Below are 21,299 nucleotides of genomic sequence, written 5' to 3'. Positions count from 1 at the left end.
TATAACACTATAGTGTTATAGTATAAGGTGCAGGATGGTGTTTGAATTACTTTACAACAACGGTATTTTTAAACAAGAGGATATTATGACGTAAATAAAATATAAAATTACATTATGTTATGTGAACAATGAAATTACAAGTAACAACGAATGAGCATATTACTGCGAACTTTTATTGTAGAAAACCACTATGATAAAAGACTTTAAATTGTAATATTATACTCACGCAACGCCTTACATAAAATTATAAAATGCTTCATATACATAAAAAACTGTTAACTTCAATATTAACTATATGATGTACAACTTGACACTGTCTTGTCATCGGCTAAAACCGAGTTCAGGTACCTATTTTATGAATAGTTACCTGAATTATCGTGAATGCTAATTGACTAATAATTGAAATAAAAGCGATTGAAACGATTATATTATTTTATCTTTTACACGTTGAGTATAATAATGATATACTTGCATCAACTTATAATGTGTTAGATCTTTTAGGAAGGTAGGCAAATATGGGTTTTTTATGTATACTTGCTACCACATTATTACATTCACATTTTACTCAATTTTAGAGAAGGTAACGAAATCGTTTTTGTCACCAAAATTATAAGATTATACGTATATAGTGTCAATTACAAAATGTGTTTATTATTAGTGTATTATATCGTTATCGTGTCGTTTGCATGGATTGATATAATTATAATGTTGTAATATATTACATTTTACTAGCCCCGCATTGTATTATATTGTGAACTATATAAATACACGACGATCGGCCGTTTAGCGTTGACTATGATGATATTAGAAGCATTAACGTGCGGAAAATTTTTAATTGCACGCGTCGTCTCGGCCAGGGAAGGGTCAATCATTTCGCAAACTACCTTCGTGTACATTATGTTTGCGTCTCCGTGGTAGGTAATTACTAAGTATACGTATATGTGTATTATATATACACGCCACCTTTAAGCGCATAACCACCCCTTTTACCCCAGTCACGTATACCGTCCACCACCAGGATAAGGTATCTATCGCTTGTGTATCGAAACTCAAAGTGTTACACTGGAGAGTGTATACCTACTGTATACAGGGTGCGTCTCGCCCCTTTTGACCTACTAAGTCCAGCACAGGCTTTACATAATAGATATTGCTGTAGTTACTGCACTTATGTACATAGTGTCATAGGGATGTTAACTTTCATGAATTTGATGATTTGAAAATGAAACCGAATGACATATATAGTTTAACATTTTCAATACAGACTTCGGAAGAAACTTAATAAATTTGAAAATATAATAACCTATAGAATAGCGTGCATTATATACATTGTAATCGCTGTGTACATGACACATGATGATAATATGTTAAAATGTATTTGAATATTGCGGAGACATATAAATACATTTTTTGGAGATTTATTTTTGGCGATTGGTAGGTCCATTGGACATTATAGCGAGTTAAAATTATTACTTATTACTAATTACTTTACTTATTCATTAGTAGAGTAAATTATTATGTTGACTATACTTCAATACGTAAACTGCCTTTAAGAATATCGAAATGCAAGTACCTATACCAATATATTAGATAAGTAATGCAAAAAATATATAATATGCCATTTGTAAAGTCATATTATGTCTACGTAAATTATAGAAGCAAAGCGACTTTCCAATTATTCCATAATAATTTGACGGAGAACAGACACGGGTGTAAGATATTACTGCACCCTGTATGAGTAATATTATGATAATATTGCATATTAAACTCAAAATCCAATCAACGGTGTTCGATTTTTCCACTGACTCCATCAACGGCGAACAGGTAAATAGGAAGGGAAGAGATATATTATAACATGCCGATACCTGCATTTGTGTGTGTGTGTGTGTGTATGTGTGTGAGCGGTGTCGTATAGTGCCAGTAAACCATAAAACGGTAAATAAATAATTCATGGCGCATGAAACTGCCGCCTGAAATAGTGGAAAGTTGCTATTGGGAGGCTGTCTTCGGAGGCGGCGGAGAATCGCGTGGCGGTGAAGCGCACTAACAAGCTTTCTGCTCTTTAATCAAAGTTTTGCCTAAAACGCGACTGTACACGGTTATTAATCGTAACTTATATTGTATACGCGCAACTTTATATTGTTATTATTATTATTATTATTATTATTATTATTATATGCTCTCACTACTATTATATCGTTACCTCGACGTAATAATATAATAATAGGTGAGCGTGTGTGGGGGTGTGAAAATCATCTCGTTCACGGTCGATTTTCAGTAAAAGCGGTCGTCCGTTAATTTGACGGCCGCGCGACGATGAGCTTATATATTACATGTTATTTATTATACATAAATTATGTTATATAAACATTGTGTCTCGCTTAGCATGTACCTATATACATATAAATATATAAGACAAAACGTCACGACTCCACCGCGCATAGCCTGCAGTCCAAATATTATAATATATTATTATTGTCTTAAATGTAACTATACGTTCCCCTTTTCACGTCTTGACACCTGTGTTGCAGGTACATACGAGTTTATATTATTATTATTATTATTCATTTGTACGGTGTACGTGTGTGCATAACGTGCGTGTGTGTACAAGTGAGACGTTCCGATCACAATGCACTCGTACAATACGTATATACCTATATAGACGACGACGTTTCATTGTTCTGTTGAATACAAAAGCGACAGAAGCTGCGCCAACCCTTTATTAGTCGTCGTCGTTGATTTTCTTGCCAAAGGAATTTAGTTGGCTAACCGCGGGGGTAGCTCTCCCTTACCGCCTCCAAGTATAGCGGTATAAATCGTGGATGCAATAACTGCAGTCGTGACTTTCACCACGTTTTCAACGATTTACGTGAAATTAATCATTATTATACTATCATATTATAATATTGTTTCGTTGAGTGATTATTTTTTTTGCGTTTCATGCTGGCTGCCCAAATTGTATACACATACTTACCATCTGGTGTAAAATATTCAAATATTATATTATATATTTTTTCCTGACAAAAGTGTCATTTTTTATATTGCAATACCTACGTAATGTGTGCATTTGCATCTCATAGATGCTCTTTATATTGTGTAAATGTGTTACCTATTCAAATTTAGAGACGCTTTTCTAATACAGTTAGTAATATTTTGACAGTTTCAGCCATTTCTATACATATTTAAGTAATTTAATATTAACTTATATACTATAGATACATTAAATCATCTTCTGAATTTTATTTTACTACACCATTATTATTAGAAAAAATATTAATAATAGGTATTTTAGCATTTTGTATTTATACCTATTCTCGTATTCGAAATCATTCAAATTTTGTAATGCTTAATAATAAATCTTAAATCTGTTAGTATTTATAACCTTATAAGTAACTATTTTTAACAAGTGCGTTGTTTATAACAGACCATTCAATTAGTATTATTTTAAACTCTGAGTGAAGCGATGAATGTAATTATTTTTTTTTATTATACTAAAAATTTTTAAACTATAATGTCCCTGTCTCGCGCTCTTTACTGCGCAGTTAAGAGCTACAGCCTACAGCTGAGCGATTATAATATTATACAGCATTTAAGGCGTCTTATACGTTATAATAAGTATTATATAGAAACACGTGGACTGATACAGCACGTATGTATCGCTCAGGTTATAAGCCATGTGTAGTTACATTTATTAAGTAGGATTTTGCCCAACCGTAAATATAAAATAAAATGTTCATATTATAATAATACAGCATTATAAGTAATAAGTATTTAGTATATAGGTCATGTAAATCATACACGATTTGATTAAAACTATTGAACATTTTAAAAATGATTCGCTCGTCATACGCTTCTTATTTTTATTGACGATATCAAATTATGATAATAGCTGAAAATATTTTTAAAATCGTTTATAGGTACAATATATAAATCATTTAAAAATTAAATTTTTTAACCTATTTAATGAATATCGTATATACATAGAAAACGTTTATAACATTTATATGCTTCAAGAAAATGTTCGAAAAAATAATAATAAATAAATAAATATTAAACGTTTAAAATATAATCCTTCTATTAGGTTACGACAATTTTATATATAAAAATAAAAATATATTCGGAATTTACATTCTACTTTTTTTTTCAAAACAATATGGAAATTGGAATGATGAATCCAAAATTGCAGTTTTGACGTACGCAAATGAGTTAGACCTCTGTAGAGACTAAAATTTCTATTCACAATATTACTCGATGTGATTACATATTGTTTTTATTTTAGAATATCCTTTGATAATTAACATAATTTGATAATTAATGACAGTAGTAGTAATATGATTTCAAATTTTCAATGTGTTTTATTAAATATCGGCGCATTTAATATTTTTCTATTTTAGCTAAACTACCTAAATGAATGGGCTAAATGCATGGCCTATTAGGTACCTAATCTGGCGGGACTGTGGGCATAATATCACTTGTATGCTGTTGCTTAAGTTTCTGGAAAATAACTTGAGTAACAACTAACGGCTATATACCTACATGTATTTTAGGACCGCGCTGTAACAGACCAGCTATAATATAAGTTGGCGTGTATACAATGGACTCCCGGAGGTGTTCAACTCCTTTGTACTTACTGTTTGATAATTATTACTATCTACCAATGAACTGCCAAATATCATAATTGTATCCAACGATTTTTGTCTATATTCTGATTATAATTATTATACATAACCATTTGAATTTCAGTATACATCATAAACACGAACGTTGAACAGTATATTAAATTTAAACTATTTAGAACTATTAACATTTTATAGTTAAATAAAATTTATAAATTATTTTCATGTGTGAATTTCTATCAAACTAACAGTAAATCGCACTGAACAGAAGCTACTTAAAGCTTGCTGGTACACTACTCGTGCTAATTAAACATACTTAGTATACATACGTAAAATGTGACAATAATTGATACGTATAAAATAATACTGGAAACAATATGTTTTAAATTCTTAACGTTATATTAATTATTGTTGCGAATGATAGTCATGTTTTTATAACTTCTAATACTCTATTAAATTAAGCTTTGTCAAAATAAAATTCAAACCCTAATATACTTGTTAGATTATAAAATTAAAAATTTTCAGTAAAATTATGAAAAAATAATATCTTTTTTATACGATATCCTAATTATTATAATATCATTATTATCCTGATAGTAATATGTAGATTATTAGAATTTATTAGGAATAGCGAAAACTGATACTGAATTATTTATCAATATAGATAGTTGCTGTCCAGGAGTTATCTTATTAATATTTAAATTTAATCAATTATCACTTATCTAATTGGGTCTCTATCATTCATTACATTTTTTAAAGCCATATAAATAAATTATGTGATTTGTATAAATGCATTTTCAATACTGAATATTTGCACATTTCCACTTTGTTAATATAACTACTAACTACTCATATTAATAAATCATAATAAGTACTAACATTAGTGATTAATATACACAACATTAATTGAATTTTACAAATTTAATATCGTAATTATGAAACAATATTAAGTAATAGGCACATACTAATAAATTACATATAAAAAATCAAATATATTTTTTTATTTTAGATTTAAAGTCGTGTTACTATATTATGAGATAAACTTGAGAGTTTATGACTTACGAATTATGCAGTTATGTTAAAATTGTCTGACATAGACGTATAAATAAGTTTATACATCGTATGTTAACGGTTTATCGTACAATAAAAAACTTTTATGAATGTTCTCTCGCTCTAAGTGCCTAAATAAATAATTATTAAAATAAGCTGTTTTTAAATTTAAGATTTGTTTTTAACATCTTTGAAAATAATTTGTATTCCGTTTTGAAACCATGCACACATTTTGTTAAATATTTTTTGATATTCGTGCAAAAACTGAACCAATAATGTCAATATAATATGTGCATGTAGTGTATGTGATATGTATATATTAGTCAGTTTTTTTCTGCGTTACTTATATAAAATATATATGTATTATACATATATATTCTGTATTTGTACCTATTAAACACATTTCTTAACTTAACTTGGCACGCACCGTATATCTAAAACGCTAAGCATTATTACTTATTGTGGTTGATGGTTATGTCGAATATTATTCGTAATGCTAATTTAACTTAAATGTTAACATTTACGTACAATATTATACTCGTACTGCCGCGTACTATTATCATTAAATTTGTAGTTATTGTAATTTCAAAGCATAACATTGCAATTTACTATACAATTAAAACGCTAATCTATTTCTTATAATATACTTAATGTGATAAGTGCATAATTCGCGTAATAGTGGGAACCCATGACATCCCTTCAAAACAAAATACTAACATACCTACACCTAACTTAACGAATATTATTAAATTTCTGATTATTTGTATTAATTTAGGAAAACAGAGCCATCCTCACGATTTTCTTAGTTAATTACACACAGGTACATACCTAACAAATAAAACGTGCATTATTATTATTAGTATATTATATTATTCTATTATAACATCACTAAATCGTTATATTATTATTACATTAATTGTCAATCCCAACTTAATATATATTATTGCTAGTTATATAAATATTTATTATTAGTCCAATCCTCAATATTATTTAATTATCATGTTAAAATATTCAACAATTTATGGATCACTGTAAAATATATCCATAGATGCAGATAGCTTTTTTATTGGGCTAGTGATGTCTTAATTCATTATTAATAATAAAAAAAGTATAAATTAAGTAACCTATCCAAAAAAGAAATGTAAAATATAGTAATACTCGTATAATTTATCATGTACTTGATTCGTTGAACAAACATTTTGTAATTTTATGTTTGATATATAATAAATTATAATATTACTCTGAGAAAAGTTCAAAAGAATATATGTTAGTGGTTATACATAGATAATTCACAAAAAATATATACTTACGTCAAATTCGACAACATAAATATCAATGTTATCATATTAATATTGTAAAAACAGTGAAGTCGACTTTGTTGATTTAAATTCATTATTTTTTACAATGAGTGGCTACCTAAAGTGGAACTTGTTCAAACTACATATGGGGTATATATATATATATATACTGTTAAGCAATTTACTAATTTATATTGTAGACGATAAAAGAGACGAATTCAAGTAATAATCGAGTTCAAAAAAAATTCATCATATATTTTTATCAACACAAATTCACTGTATGATGGTTGAATTTTTTCAATTTTTATTTAAAAACAATTAAATATATTGACATATCAATAAAGATGATATAGAATACCAGTTGCGTATTTACGGAGGTGCACGACGGTGCACTTACACCCCCTGGTATTATGTTGCAGGTGATATGCTTTTGCACCTACAGAATATGCTGAATTTTATACCTATTAAAATACAATATCAACTATATTTCATTGATTTGTTGAATTTTTTTTAAACTTATTTAAAAATTTTGTTATCACTTTAATTAATTTCATATACATATTATATGTATATATTTTATCATAGTACAGATACAGTACATATTATAGTATTTAAAATACAGGTACCTACAGATTTTGATATTGGTTTATCTTATATTGTTATATTGTTATCAAATATAAAAAGATACCTATAGGCTATACTGCTATATAGTATACACGCGAGCAATACAATTAACTTTAAATATGAATAATATGACTCAGTTTGTCATTACGGTTATTGGACCGATAAAAGTTTTGCACCTGCTAAAATTTAATGGAATTACGCCAATGTAGAATACATTATTTTTGGTCGTTGTAATTGATTGTATTAGTAGATATATCATATATGATTTAATAATATATTTTATGTCTATAATACACTAATACCACATGTCCTGTTTTATAATTTGTCATCTGTCTATATACCTATTTAATAACGTTCACTGATAAATATAATAATACACTTAATATTTTGGATTGTAATTGTTGTAAATAAAATAAAATCTATTAAATTATGGCCAATAAATTTACATTTAAATAAAGTTCAGACTTATAATCTCACAAAATATTTATTTATAACTGCTACATTAGCAGTGCTAATACTACTACTATTACATAACTACGACTATACTTGTATATATACATATTTTTAATATATTTATATTTGTTATTGTTATGCCCTTACTAATTAGTTTGTAGTCTACTGGAAAGAAAAATACACGAAAAGTTGTTGAGGCTACTCATGCGTTCATATTCTATATGAATAACTATAACAATGGATAAAATAAAAACGCATCGATAACTAAAGGTACCGTACCTCTAGTAAAACATTTCATATACCTAATACCAACGCTATATCGAGGGAAAACCATTTCATACACTTTTAAAAGATTTAAATTCACTTAAATATGTCACACCTACATAATGAAACTCATCCAGATCGTGTTTTACAGAAAACTCACAATGTACATAGCTTATAATATGTATTGTATTATCACTTAGTATACGTTATCGTACGTCTCCACACTTTTCATAAAATGTAACTGTCTATATCGTTATTTTTTACTGTTGACGTAAGTTTTTATGTATATACATATATATATATATATTTCAGTTGATACTATAATTTAAAAAAATTCAAATATTTTTGCGATCTATTAATAGTTTTGTAAATTGTCAAGTATTAACTTTATTTTATTATTTTACATATTTCTATGTGGAAAAAAAACGAGAAATTTTGATTTTCAAACAAACATTTTTTTTGTTGTTATAAGTAGTAAAACTCATGTTACCTAATATTATAAAGAATCTTGTATTAAATTTTATAATTTTTCATGTCAAAATACAGTTATTTCAGAATGTCTAACTACGAAATAATTATCAATTTTTTATAATTTTAATTGCTTGTAAAAACAAATATTTTAAATATGTTTTTTCAAATTTTTTAAATCAGTATAAAAAAATTACAATAAACGTTGTATTCAATTTTCAAGCTTTTAACTGATAATACCTGTATTGATATTTTTAGAAAAAAATATATATTTAAAGTTCAAAATACGTCAAGTAATTTCAAAATGCATATACAAAATACGCTGATATAAAAATTCGGAAAAAATTTGTATCTCAGATTATTAGTTTTAATTACACCAAAAGAACAAAATTGATTTTATTAAATTCTGGTTTTGGGTGGGAATTTACGTTTTTTAGTTTTTGAAAAGTACTAGATATTTTTTATTCCCCTCCCCCCCCCCTAAAATACAAACTTGTTCAAGATTTATCAGAAACCATTCCCGAAGTTTATAAATTGAAGCATATTACTGTTCAAAAAGGTGATGACGGAAAATAATACACGGCACTGGTTCATTTGACAACCATCAAGAAAGTATTCTTCCACCACTTATATCTCATATATTAGCCATGTTCTAACCATTTGTTATTACTTATTACATTTATAATTAATTTTATTGTCACATTAAGTTAGTTATTTCCTAAACCAATGATTTAAAATTAAATACTAATTTCATAAAAATCAATAATAGTTATAAATATTTTAATATTAAATATTCATTGAATATATGAAATAAATTAACATAAAAGTTATAAATGTATAACTGCTTTATTTAGAAAACAAAAATATAAGTATTTACTCAGTATTTCATACATGTTTTGTTGGATTTCGTCATTGATGAATTATTAAAGTACTTTTGTGTTTATTATTTTAATTTTAAATGTGTAAATTATAAATGCAGTAGGTATAATAACTATAATATCGAAAATAAGATTGGCATAAGTGACTGGAGAATATTTTCTTAGTGGGCGTCAATTAAGCTAGTACAAAAAAATATTATAAAATTATAAATATAGTTCCAACATTAAAAAATATATAAACACCTATTTATTTTATTAAAATTTTAAAATATTAAAATAAATATTTACACACAAGAAGCTTCTTATTATAACATGAGTTATCACAAATAAAATTTAGTTTACACAAATTTAAAAAACGCAATGTATGTTTATTGCTGACTTTATTCAAATACTATAGGTTATAATAAAATTACTCTTATAGTTTTATGGATTCAAAAGATTTACCATACCGTATAGACTTATAGAAATATAAAAAAAAGTTATTACATTTTTAAATCTTATCGTAATCTGAATTCCTTGAAGTGCTGTTTGGGATCTCAAATATGCACTAATAGGATTTGTGATTGATTAAAATGTGTATAATACTTATTTGAGATTTAGTGATTGAACTATAAATATTTTTACTCTCGTTGTCACGTTAGCGCGTAGCTATATATTACCTAAATACTGTAAATAACATTGAAATAAATTTGATTTGATTTGTTTTTTACCGACATTTTGTCATACACAACAGTTGATTCGTTTGATGTGAAAATGTGAGCCGAATTTGTTTTTATGGTTATATTTTCTTTTTATATATACATACTGCACGCTCTAGATACGAGTTGGTTATTAAGTCTTGAGATCGAAAAGTAGAATTCGATATCGCCCCTGCTGCACCCCTGAAAAAGGCACTTTCTTCCTTATCCTATATAATATGTATTAACTTTTAGAATTGAAAGTCAGTCCCATGACGTGTAATGTTGAGAGATGTTCGCCTTTGACGTACTGTTTTGACCCATTTGCGTATATAAACCCGTTTTACTTTCTTGCTCCTCTCACTCACACACTCCTCACACCTCACTTCAATACCTTCCACGCGAAAGCTGTCTGCCATCACTCTGTACCTGTATATAATATAAAATGCATTTTCGATATACGTACATCACATGGTACAAACACGTTTCAATACAATTTCAATTTAATCTTTGATTACCTATTTATTTATTTTTTTTGGCTGAAAGAACTGTACACACACGCAAAGCCGAGTGTTTTTATACATTGTGTTAAAGTTCTGTATATATTGCGTAGTATAGCGTGTGCTGAACACATACCGTGACCGTATTGGTTTGTTCGTTGAGTACGTATATATACGAACCTACCAATATAAATATATAATATGGGTAGGTGATTTGAATTGAAAGTCAGGGCAACGAGACCCCTTATGATATAATATATTATTATAGGTATATATATTGAATTATAATCGTGCGCGTATACAGGCAGGTACATGTTTTTTTGCTGTGTTTTTACGACCTCTACGATTACGAGGGTTTTCTTTGGACCACGTAAAGTCAATTAATAATCTGTACGGTCTTGTGTACAATGGGGGTGGAACATCTCGGGGATGTCGAACCGACACTAGCACAACTCGCGATTAATTGAAAGTCCGTTTGGATGATAATACGTTTTGGTGGTAAAACGATTCATTTGATAACACGCACTCACGAGTCACAAATTATAACGTCGTTACGTGAGAAAAACGCCGTAGAAAATTTAAAGCGGCAAGCGATAATCAAATACATACATAACCTACTAATGTAGTAATGTGAATCACCATATTAATCTGGATGAAAGTTTAATATTATACATAAATTCATGAATAATATCCAGAAGATTTCATTGTCAATTGTTATAAGCAGGGCTGTGCATTTATAGGACAGTGTATTTTTTTTTGTGACTGTAAAACATAGCTTTGTAAGTACATAACTTGAATTATGTAATTACGAATCCATCTATGAAACTTTTATTTTGCATTTTTTGACGTTTTTAATTTTTTAGGCCATTTTCGCATTTTTAGGTCATATTTCGTATTTTTAGGTCATATTTTGCTTTTTAAATTTATTTTCTAGTATTTTAAACTAAATTCCGTCAATTGGCTTGTTTGAAAACATTTATTTTTATTTTACACTGGCTGTATATATTATGTCAAATTTATATTTTATTAAATTATATTTTAGTTAGTATTAGCTAGTTTGTTTTATTATTTTAACAAAATAAATACAAAAAAATTTTTTTAATGTTTTAGGTGAATAGCATTAACTTAATTCAGATTCAATCAACTTTTTTATTAAATAAACACTTTTTTGTACTTATGTTTAATATCCTGTACCTAATATTAATATAATTATTAAAATTAAATTAAAAACCATTTTAAATGAATTTTATACTATAATTTTTGGCATTTTATATTCCTTTTTTTTTTGCATTCTAAGTGCATATTTTTTTGGCATTTTTAAAGGTTTTTTAGTGCATTAAATTCACAGCCCTATTTATAGGTAATAATTACTATGATGGACAAATTATATTATGACTTTAAATTAAATATAAAATAAAATATTTGCGTTTTGAATAAATGTACATATCGAACACGTAAATGTTATAATAATATAATGTATTCGCAATGATCTGACGGTAGAAAGATACAATATGCATCGCTATCGTGCCGTCCTCTCTGTAAATGTTTTCATCGATTACGTCAAAGATGGATGATGATCTCTCTCTCTCTCTCTCTCTCTCTCTATATATATATATATATATATATATATTATAAGCTCAGTGTTGAATCGCATGAAAGCATAAAATACGTAGATATTATATGAGTAATCCACAAGTTGAATTGGAAACGGAATCAATTCAACATAGTACTGCACTAAGCATGTTCACCACTGTTTTTCATTTAGAAGGTAGGTAATGAATTTATTCAAATGCTGATTTTTAGAATTTCTAGGTATAATAATTTAATGATCTTGTTTTTGAACACTTATATTTTCTATACCATTTAAGAAATATCATATGGCGTTAAAAATTCCTTTTATCAAATGAAAATCTCTGTTTTATCTGTAATTGTTAATAATACGATTTATTTGAACATTTTATGAATCAAAATTAAAATTCAAACGAATTATTTTTGAGTTTTTAACTTGTGCACTAAGGTTTAAGGATAATAGGTTTGAATGTAAACTTTATGGGGTCTATGATGATTTGAAAACTATAACAACCAATTTATTAACATTTTATAATTTATAAAAGTTGTCTATTCATAAAAGTAGATACTATTATACTAATTTTTAATATTAATTTTACAGATTCGTAAAACATTTATAAGGATTTTTATCTTCAGTAATATATAATCGTTAAAATTTAGATTTAGGTATAAATGTATAGTGTATACAAATTTTCAAAAAAACATCTAGGTACTTGATTATTTACAGCTACTAAAAAGGTTAGTTCTCATTTGAAAAAAATGAGGTTGTATGCCACAATAAACTACTTTAATGGTGTAAAAATCTAAATATTTTAAAATATAGTTCTTAAGTATATAAAAAAATTTCCTAAACCAGAATTAGATTAATATATTTATGACCAAACAAATAAGAATGAGTATCATACTTTGTGATTCAATCTAAACATATAAAATCTGTCAAAAAGAATTCTAGTCCTGACTTCATCTTCATACAATACACACCATAGTTATAGAAATAACCAATTATACAAAATGGCATGAGTTTTATTAAAAAATATGTCCAGGCCCCGTTGGTTTCGGCAAATAATCGTAAAATAAGAGTAGGTTAAGCCTAAATATATATTGTATTAAATATTTATATACCTATTCACGTATATATATATAATATACTATAGTACTTAAACATTTAAACAATATCCCTAAACTTAATATTCTCACTGACGTAAAATATTAATAAAACTACTTGATTGGTTATCATTAATAATGTAATAATTATATCAGTATATTATGTTAGATAAGTATATATTTAGTTAGATACCTATGTTTGATGTTAGTTAATTTCAATGTCTTAGTACATAATATACAACTAAAACGACCCTACGTCTTTCATAATAATATTAATACAAAACAATAAGCATAAATATAATTTTTATGTAATTAAATATATTAATAATATTATTTATTTCCTTAATATCTAATTTTAAATATTTATAGTGAGTGTATTAAATTAATTTTTAAAATACAATAAATTAGTAATGAATTTCATATAATATAGTGAATATTATTGAATGTTTATCACGATTGTCGAATTAATTTAAATCTATCTTACTTGTGTAGATATTTGTTGGTGATCAACTACTTAAGATAAAAACTAGGGTTGGTCAATAACAATAATGAATAAATAATTATATAGTCTCAATATCTATGTTTTGTATACAGTCCACTGGAGCATAATAAAAGTAATAAATTGACAAACAAACAACAATAAACTTTTAATCCCCGAGAGATTTGGTCTTACCCATCATTGAGCAGCAGTTAAGCATCAGGGTAAATGTTTCCGTTTACTGTTTTGATGTGTACCTAATATCCAACCTGCAGTTTTATATATTCTTTTTAAAACAATTTTTGCAAATATTTAATTTTTAGTCTGTAAAAAATAAAAATACATTTTGAAACATTGGTTCTGTTTAGTAATGGGAGGAATAAATTCCGAAGTTGTGATTAAAGACAACCCCTAACTGATGTCTGACACACATACGTATATTATACATGTATATAGCAGATAGGTAATTTGTATAATTTAATGTACCTAATTGTTTTAAATTCATTTAATAATATTATATTGTACTGACCTATAGCGTCGACGAGACCATGCACCCAGATCAGTGTACAAAGGCAGGTGCGCAACGTGCCCATCGCGGGACCGAAACTGACTTGCGGAATGCGTGGCGGCCGAATGACGGGCGGGAAAAGCTCGGTCGCACCGCCGGCCACGATTAACCGACACCGCCACCATCGGCAGCGACTCTGTCGCCGTGGAGACGATTCGAACGCCGCACGTGTATTAATTCCTCAATTTAAACTGTTTACCGTTACCCAATAGTTGAGACTTATTCAACTAATTTATATCATCATTGTATTACAGTACTCTAAATTAGGTTTACAAAAAATTGATGCAAATACTTACAACAGTTTAGGTAATACATATTAATCATAAGTTATAATTTAATACAATAGGTTTATAGTATTAAATCTTAGTTATCATATATGATCCATAAATACCAATGTTAATCGCGATCATATACCTATAGTAAAATTTTATTTTGAAGGTTGAAGATTTTGAGGGAACAAAAAAATTAGTCCATATTTTGAAATTGTTCATGGCGATCATTTCAAAATTCGTTAGATTATTCCCATTGTACAACACAGGAAATAACTAACTACGAAACATGTGATAACTAAGATAAAAATAATCGGATTTGTATGGTTGATGTACCATAATAGTAGTATGTTTTGGGGCATTCTGGAGCTCCTCCCCCTTAAATTTTACATGTAAAAGCATAGGCTCCTCTGTATAGGCAATTCGTAGTACATGCTCCTCCCAAGCTCCTCCGAAACCGACAATAATTAAGCAATATAGGCAACCCGCAACATACATAAATTCATCACACGCCGCCAGATCCTACACGTGACCAACACATATTTTTCCCCTTCCCACATTACTTCCCCTTTTATTTCCCCTTATGAAATTTTTTTTAAATATAATATTCTGGTATACTATTATATTGATCCTTTGTGGTATTTTACGTATGAAAATATACACGATACCATATAGGAGACATTAGTCCACAATGACACCACCGCCACCACCGCCGCCACCACCATTGTTCGTTCATGCCACACACACACACACACACACACACACACACACACACAAATTCGCACATAGTTACAAGTACACACATTCCATTCTATCCATACCACCCTTTCTCACGCCTTTACCTCATTAACCGTCTACACACCTATAGAGACATGTCTGAGTATTGTCGATGATTACCAGACAAAAAGTAGTGCATTAAGTAAAACGAAGCCAGTCCGTGTATTACCGTCTATGTGTATTGTTGTGTTTTGTCGTCTGAGTTCTAAAGTGTTTTTAAGTGTATTCAAATATTTTACAAATATTATAAAAATTTAATTATTTATTTTTCTTAAGCAAGCGCCGTAGTTCATTTTTCCACCACTAGTTTGATATTAGCTCATGCGTCAATAATTCGCTTAGATAAAACTATTTCACACTGTTATTTAAAGTACAAGATATTTGTCTATAATTCATTACATATCTATTCGTTGAAGAGTCAAGTCGTGTATAGTATTCTTCATTCCTAATCATACCTAATCATGTTCTCGTGTAGTGTATGTGATAAAACATTTACATTGATTAAAAATCTACACAGACATGCCAAGTTGCATGATGTACCTAATAAAATTTCGTGCAGTATATGCTCAGAAATATTCACACGGAGAGATAACCTCATCAGACATAGGAAAGAAAAACATCGTAAGTATTTAACAATTTAATATATTTGTAAACAAGACGACTAAGTGTATCTTAGTAAAACTTAGTTTCATTACACTATCTAAATATAATATTATTTTAAATTATTTAACTATTAATATCATTTCTAGGCTCAAGCATTGTAATTCAACAAGAACCAACCATAACCAAGCGAGAAATTCAAGATTTCTTTAAACCAGCTGAACATATTTACGATTATAATGGTAAATATATCATTCATATGTTTATTCACCTCCTATGATATAACAATAATATAAATATATATATATAATAAAATAATATTATGAACATCTCTCATATATACATATTTACCTACTAGTACTATTATTTCATAGTGTACAATAGTACGTATATATCTAAAATAATCTGATAATATTTCAAATAAACATATTTAAAGTTATAATTAGTTATTACTATTATTACGAACGCCAGCATGTGTAGGTATTACTGCTATAACCGAGAGCTCTACATCATTTTTGTTTTTGCTTTTACATATATAATTTATTTTTTATTTTTTATTTTTTATTTGAATTAAGCCTCGGCAACTATGGCCATTGGCAACAATGGGTTTAACTCTAAAATATTTACATGGTATAAGTTACATATTATATACTATTTATAAGGTTGGACTTAGTAATAAAGGTTATTATTTGTCGTATATTGTCTGGGTGAAGGGCTTCTGACAGGATGTTTGAGATGCCTGCATAATATATTTATATTACATATACATGTATGTAATACTATAGCTTCACAACTATCTCCTTTTATTAATATATATTTTTAAAAATCGTATTTTCTATAATATGTTAAACATATCACTAAAATTTTTTAAATTCCTAATTTTTCTTTATAAAATTTTACTGAAAAAAAAAAAATTTATTTATAGCCATTTTATCTTTACACACATATTTTCTATAATGTTTATCAATACAATAGTAAATTATTTATTTTATTTCAGTTCCTTCGGCTTCAAATCGCAATGATCTTAAGCGTGTACATGAGGAAAATTCGAACGAAGCAGTAAATGCTAAAAAAACACGCATGACTATCGTTAAAACCCCCGGTTTTGTTAAGACTGGTTCATCGCTCTCTAATAAAATCATTTGGTATTATAAGAAAAATACAGATAATTTGAACAACTTCAGCGCATTTTTAGTATCATCGAAAAAAGACTTAATTCAATTACTTAAATCATCGTCGACAAAACATCCAATTAAATTCAACCTGAAACTGGAAGCAACGTACAGCCGGCCAAACGTAGAGAATTCAGCTGAGAACCGTGCGTTTAAAACTTCAGCTAAAGAAATGTTTATGAATACGGATATTGAGTCAATAGTAGAACAAGCGTTCGCAAAATTATTGACCGAAGAAGATGTTTATACATCTAAAGGAAGTGGATTTACTTTGGAAGCCATAGACGGCTTGTTATTAGGTGTATATAAATATACACCTATGGGTGGCTCATCGTTCATTCCGTTACCAAATTACATTAAGAATAAAAAAGCTGTTATCAATCCACAAAACTCAGACCAACAGTGCTTCAAGTGGGCAATCTTATCAAGATACGTTTCGGGTAAGGCCAAAAATCAAGTGGCTGAAAATTATACATCGCTCGAAGATAAATTTAATTTTTCTGGTTTATCATTCCCGACATCTGTGAGAGAAATAAAAACATTTGAAAATAATAACCTGAACACGTCTGTCAATGTATTTGGATTAAAAAAAGAAAATAATAAAATACATATTATTTATCCACTTAAAGTTGTAGATGAAGAAAAAAAAGATCATTTCGATCTCTTACTAATTACCAACGGAGATAAAAGCCACTACACATATATATCAAATTTCTCACGACTAATACGCTCACAGAAAACTGCTCATCATGATAGTATCATTTTTTGCAAACGGTGCTTCACATCATTTGACACTCGACCCCGGAAAAATACGCTATGCGGACAAGCAGCACTTGATCAGCATAAATTGATATGCGGGTCGCATAAACCTATCCTACCTCAGATGCCTGAGCCCGGTTCAATGTTGGAGTTTAGTGCATGGAACAAAACACAACGCCACCCCATAGTTATATATGCTGACTTCGAGGCGCTTCTCGTTAAATGTAACGAGAAAAAAGGAAAAAATACAACTGTAATTCAAAATCACGAGCCTATGAGTTATGGTTTTTTCATAAAGGCAGATGATCACATACCGAAAGAACTGCTTGAAGAATTTGAAATACCAACATCGCCAGTTATATACCGCGGAAGTAATCAAAATAAAGAGGTAGCAAAACATTTTGTACAAAGTATTGTGGAAACAGCAGAAAAAATATACAAACTGCTCAAAACCAACACACCAATTATAATGACACCGGAACAGCGATGCATACATGAATTATGTAAAGCATGTAATTTATGTAAAAAGGAATTTTCCAAAGAAAACCATAAAGTAGCTGATCATTGCCATCTATCGGGAAAATTTAGACAAAGTTTATGTAATTCATGTAATCTCAAGCTTCAACAACCAAATTTTGTACCGGTTTTCTTTCACAATTTAACCAACTATGATGCACACTTTTTGGTAACTGAGCTTGGATATGATACAAACACAATTTCTGTAATACCAAACAGCGAGGAGAAATTTATTTCGTTTTCGAAATATATCAACAACTCCTTCACAATCCGCTTTATAGATACATTTAGATTTATGTCCTCCAGTTTATCAAATTTAGCCAACAATTTAATAACACCAGACTTGGAGAAGTTCAGAGAGACGAGAAAACATTTTCCAATCGAAGACATGCCACTCGTTACTCGTAAAGGTGTTTACCCTTATGAGTATACGGATGGCTGGAGCAAACTGAAGGAAACACATCTGCCGAAGAAAACAGATTTTTACGGTACATTAACAGAAGAACACATTAAGGATGAGGAATATAAATTTGCAAAGACTGTTTGGAACCATTTCAACTGTCATACGCTTGGAGAGTATTCAGATCTGTATCTTAAAATCGACATCATGCTGTTAGCTGATGTGTTCGAGAACTTCCGAGACCTTTGTTTGACAACTTATAGCCTGGACCCGGCGTTCTACTATACTTGTCCAGGCTTTTCTTTTGATGCGATGTTGAAACATACTTCAATGAAGCTCGAACTACTTCATGACTATGATATGTTGCTGATGATCGAAAAAGGTAATGATATAATATTTTATAATATAATGTTATTATTTAATAATATATGATTTATTTTAGGTATACGTGGTGGTCTCACGCAAGCAAGTATGAGATACGCCAAAGCGAACCACAAAAAGACTCCAGATTATGACCAGGCAAATCCAAAATCATGGTTGATATACCAAGACTGTAAGTTTTTTTTTGTAATTTTAATTTATTCAGTTAAATATATTTTTCTTAATTTAAGGCAATAACTTATATGGATGGGCCATGTCACAATACATGCCATACGGTGGGTTCAAATGGGTTGAACCAACACTCGACAAACTGAACAATTTGACTGATACTTCACCCATAGGAAGGATATACGAGGTGGATATATCCTATCCGCGAGAATTACATGATAAACACAACGACTTGCCTTTTCTACCACAGAACGGTATACCTACTGGTTCAAAAGTGAAAAAACTAATGGCAACATTAGAGTCCAAGAAAAATTATATTGTTCACTACCGTAATCTACAGCAAGCTATTAAAAACGGCCTTAAAGTAGATAAAGTAAGCGTTTATTTTACAACAATTCTGCGATGAAGATATTTTTAACATTATAATATTTAAAGGTACATAGAGTCATTGAGTTTAATCAGTCGGAATGGTTGGCTGATTACATCAACCTGAACACTGAGTTACGCAAGAAGGCCACAAATGATTTCGAGAAAGATTTTTTTAAATTAATGAACAATGCAGTATTTGGTATGTTATTATAAATGATCATTTTTCATTTTTCATAACATTTTCTTATGATTTTCCAGGCAAGACGATGGAAAATGTACGCCAACGTATAAAAATTAAGTTAGTATCCAGTGAAAAGTGTTTGCAGAAACTTATAAATAAGTCAACGTTTAAGCACTGTACAACTTATAACGAGAATCTAGCAGCTGTATCGCTAGAGAATAAGGAAATTAAATTTGATAAGCCAATATATATAGGTAACTATTACACACACACACACAAATATAATATTTTAATGTTATTAATTCCAAATTAATTGATTATTTGTTTATTATAGGTTTTGCGGTACTTGAAATAAGTAAAACTCTTATGTATGAGTATCATTACGATGTCATGCAAAAACATTATGGTAAAAAAATAGAACTCATGTATACAGATACAGGTAAATATTTTAAAACCAACTTTATTTTCTTATACTGACTAACATTAAGTTTTTAGATTCACTGGTGTACCATATTATTACGGACGACTTTTACCAGGACTTGGCAAATAACGTCAATTTGCTAGAACGGATGGACACAGCAAATCTCCCGAAAGACCATCCGTGTTACATTGCCGAGAGGAAAAAGATCCCAGGTTTGTTTTCCGACGAGACGGATGGACTCGTTATGACAGAGTTTTGTGCGTTACGGGCAAAATCATACGCATATATTCTACAAGGCAGGGAGAAGATCAAAGCCAAGGGAATCCGTGGGCACGTGGTCAAGAATTACATGACATTCGATGACCATAAGAAGTGCCTGTTTGATGACAGTGATTTAGACGTTTACCATCAAAATGTCTCCATACGTTCATTCAAACACCAGCTCAAGACCATTAAATCCAACAAATTAACTTATAATAACTATGATGATAAGAGGATTATACTCGAAGACAATATACATACCTACGCTCATGGGCATTATAAATTTGTTTGTTAATTGTATTCATAAAAAATATGTATATATGCAGTTTATTTTATAGTAATAAAAGTCTTATATCTTATTTCAAATCTTGTTATTATTTATATTTCCTTTATACATTCATTTGTTTACATTTGAATCAACTTACATTGCAAAGATACATATAGGGTAGAAATTTGAAAGTATGTCACAATGATATTTAAT

General features: G+C 28.9%; 2 protein-coding genes across 3 annotated transcripts in view; one reads left to right on the top strand and one right to left on the bottom strand.

Moving 5' to 3' along the window:
* Positions 1-14,620, bottom strand: part of LOC107163607 (lachesin-like) — a 97,053-nt gene extending 82,433 nt beyond the window's left edge. The window contains exon 1 of the mRNA XM_089224674.1: positions 14,506-14,620. Coding sequence (XP_089080800.1) covers positions 14,506-14,569 — 64 coding nt within the window. The 5' untranslated portion in view covers positions 14,570-14,620. The remainder of the gene's footprint in view (positions 1-14,505) is intronic.
* Positions 14,621-15,609: 989 nt separating this feature from the next.
* On the top strand, positions 15,610-21,184 carry LOC107166371 (uncharacterized). Of its 2 annotated transcripts, none has more exons than XM_089224041.1 (9): positions 15,610-16,211; positions 16,340-16,432; positions 17,188-19,419; positions 19,480-19,590; positions 19,649-19,959; positions 20,022-20,154; positions 20,214-20,390; positions 20,471-20,575; positions 20,632-21,184. In XM_089224041.1, the coding sequence occupies exons 1-9, from the start codon at positions 16,052-16,054 to the stop codon at positions 21,111-21,113; spliced, it is 3,804 nt and encodes a 1,267-aa protein (XP_089080167.1). In that variant the 5' UTR covers positions 15,610-16,051; the 3' UTR covers positions 21,114-21,184. The 2 variants fall into 2 exon arrangements, with proteins under 2 accessions (XP_089080167.1, XP_089080168.1); XM_089224042.1 differs by having other exon boundaries at positions 20,625-20,836.
* The last annotated feature ends 115 nt before the right edge of the window (positions 21,185-21,299 follow it).

The sequence above is a fragment of the Diuraphis noxia genome, unplaced genomic scaffold, assembly GCF_037042655.1.
Source record: "Diuraphis noxia isolate RWA-SAM2 unplaced genomic scaffold, SU_Dnox_SAM2 contig0003, whole genome shotgun sequence".
Classification (NCBI taxonomy): Eukaryota; Metazoa; Arthropoda; class Insecta; order Hemiptera; family Aphididae; genus Diuraphis; species Diuraphis noxia.
The sequence above is the reverse complement of the archived record's forward strand: the minus strand, read 5'-3'. Positions and strand labels throughout refer to the sequence as shown.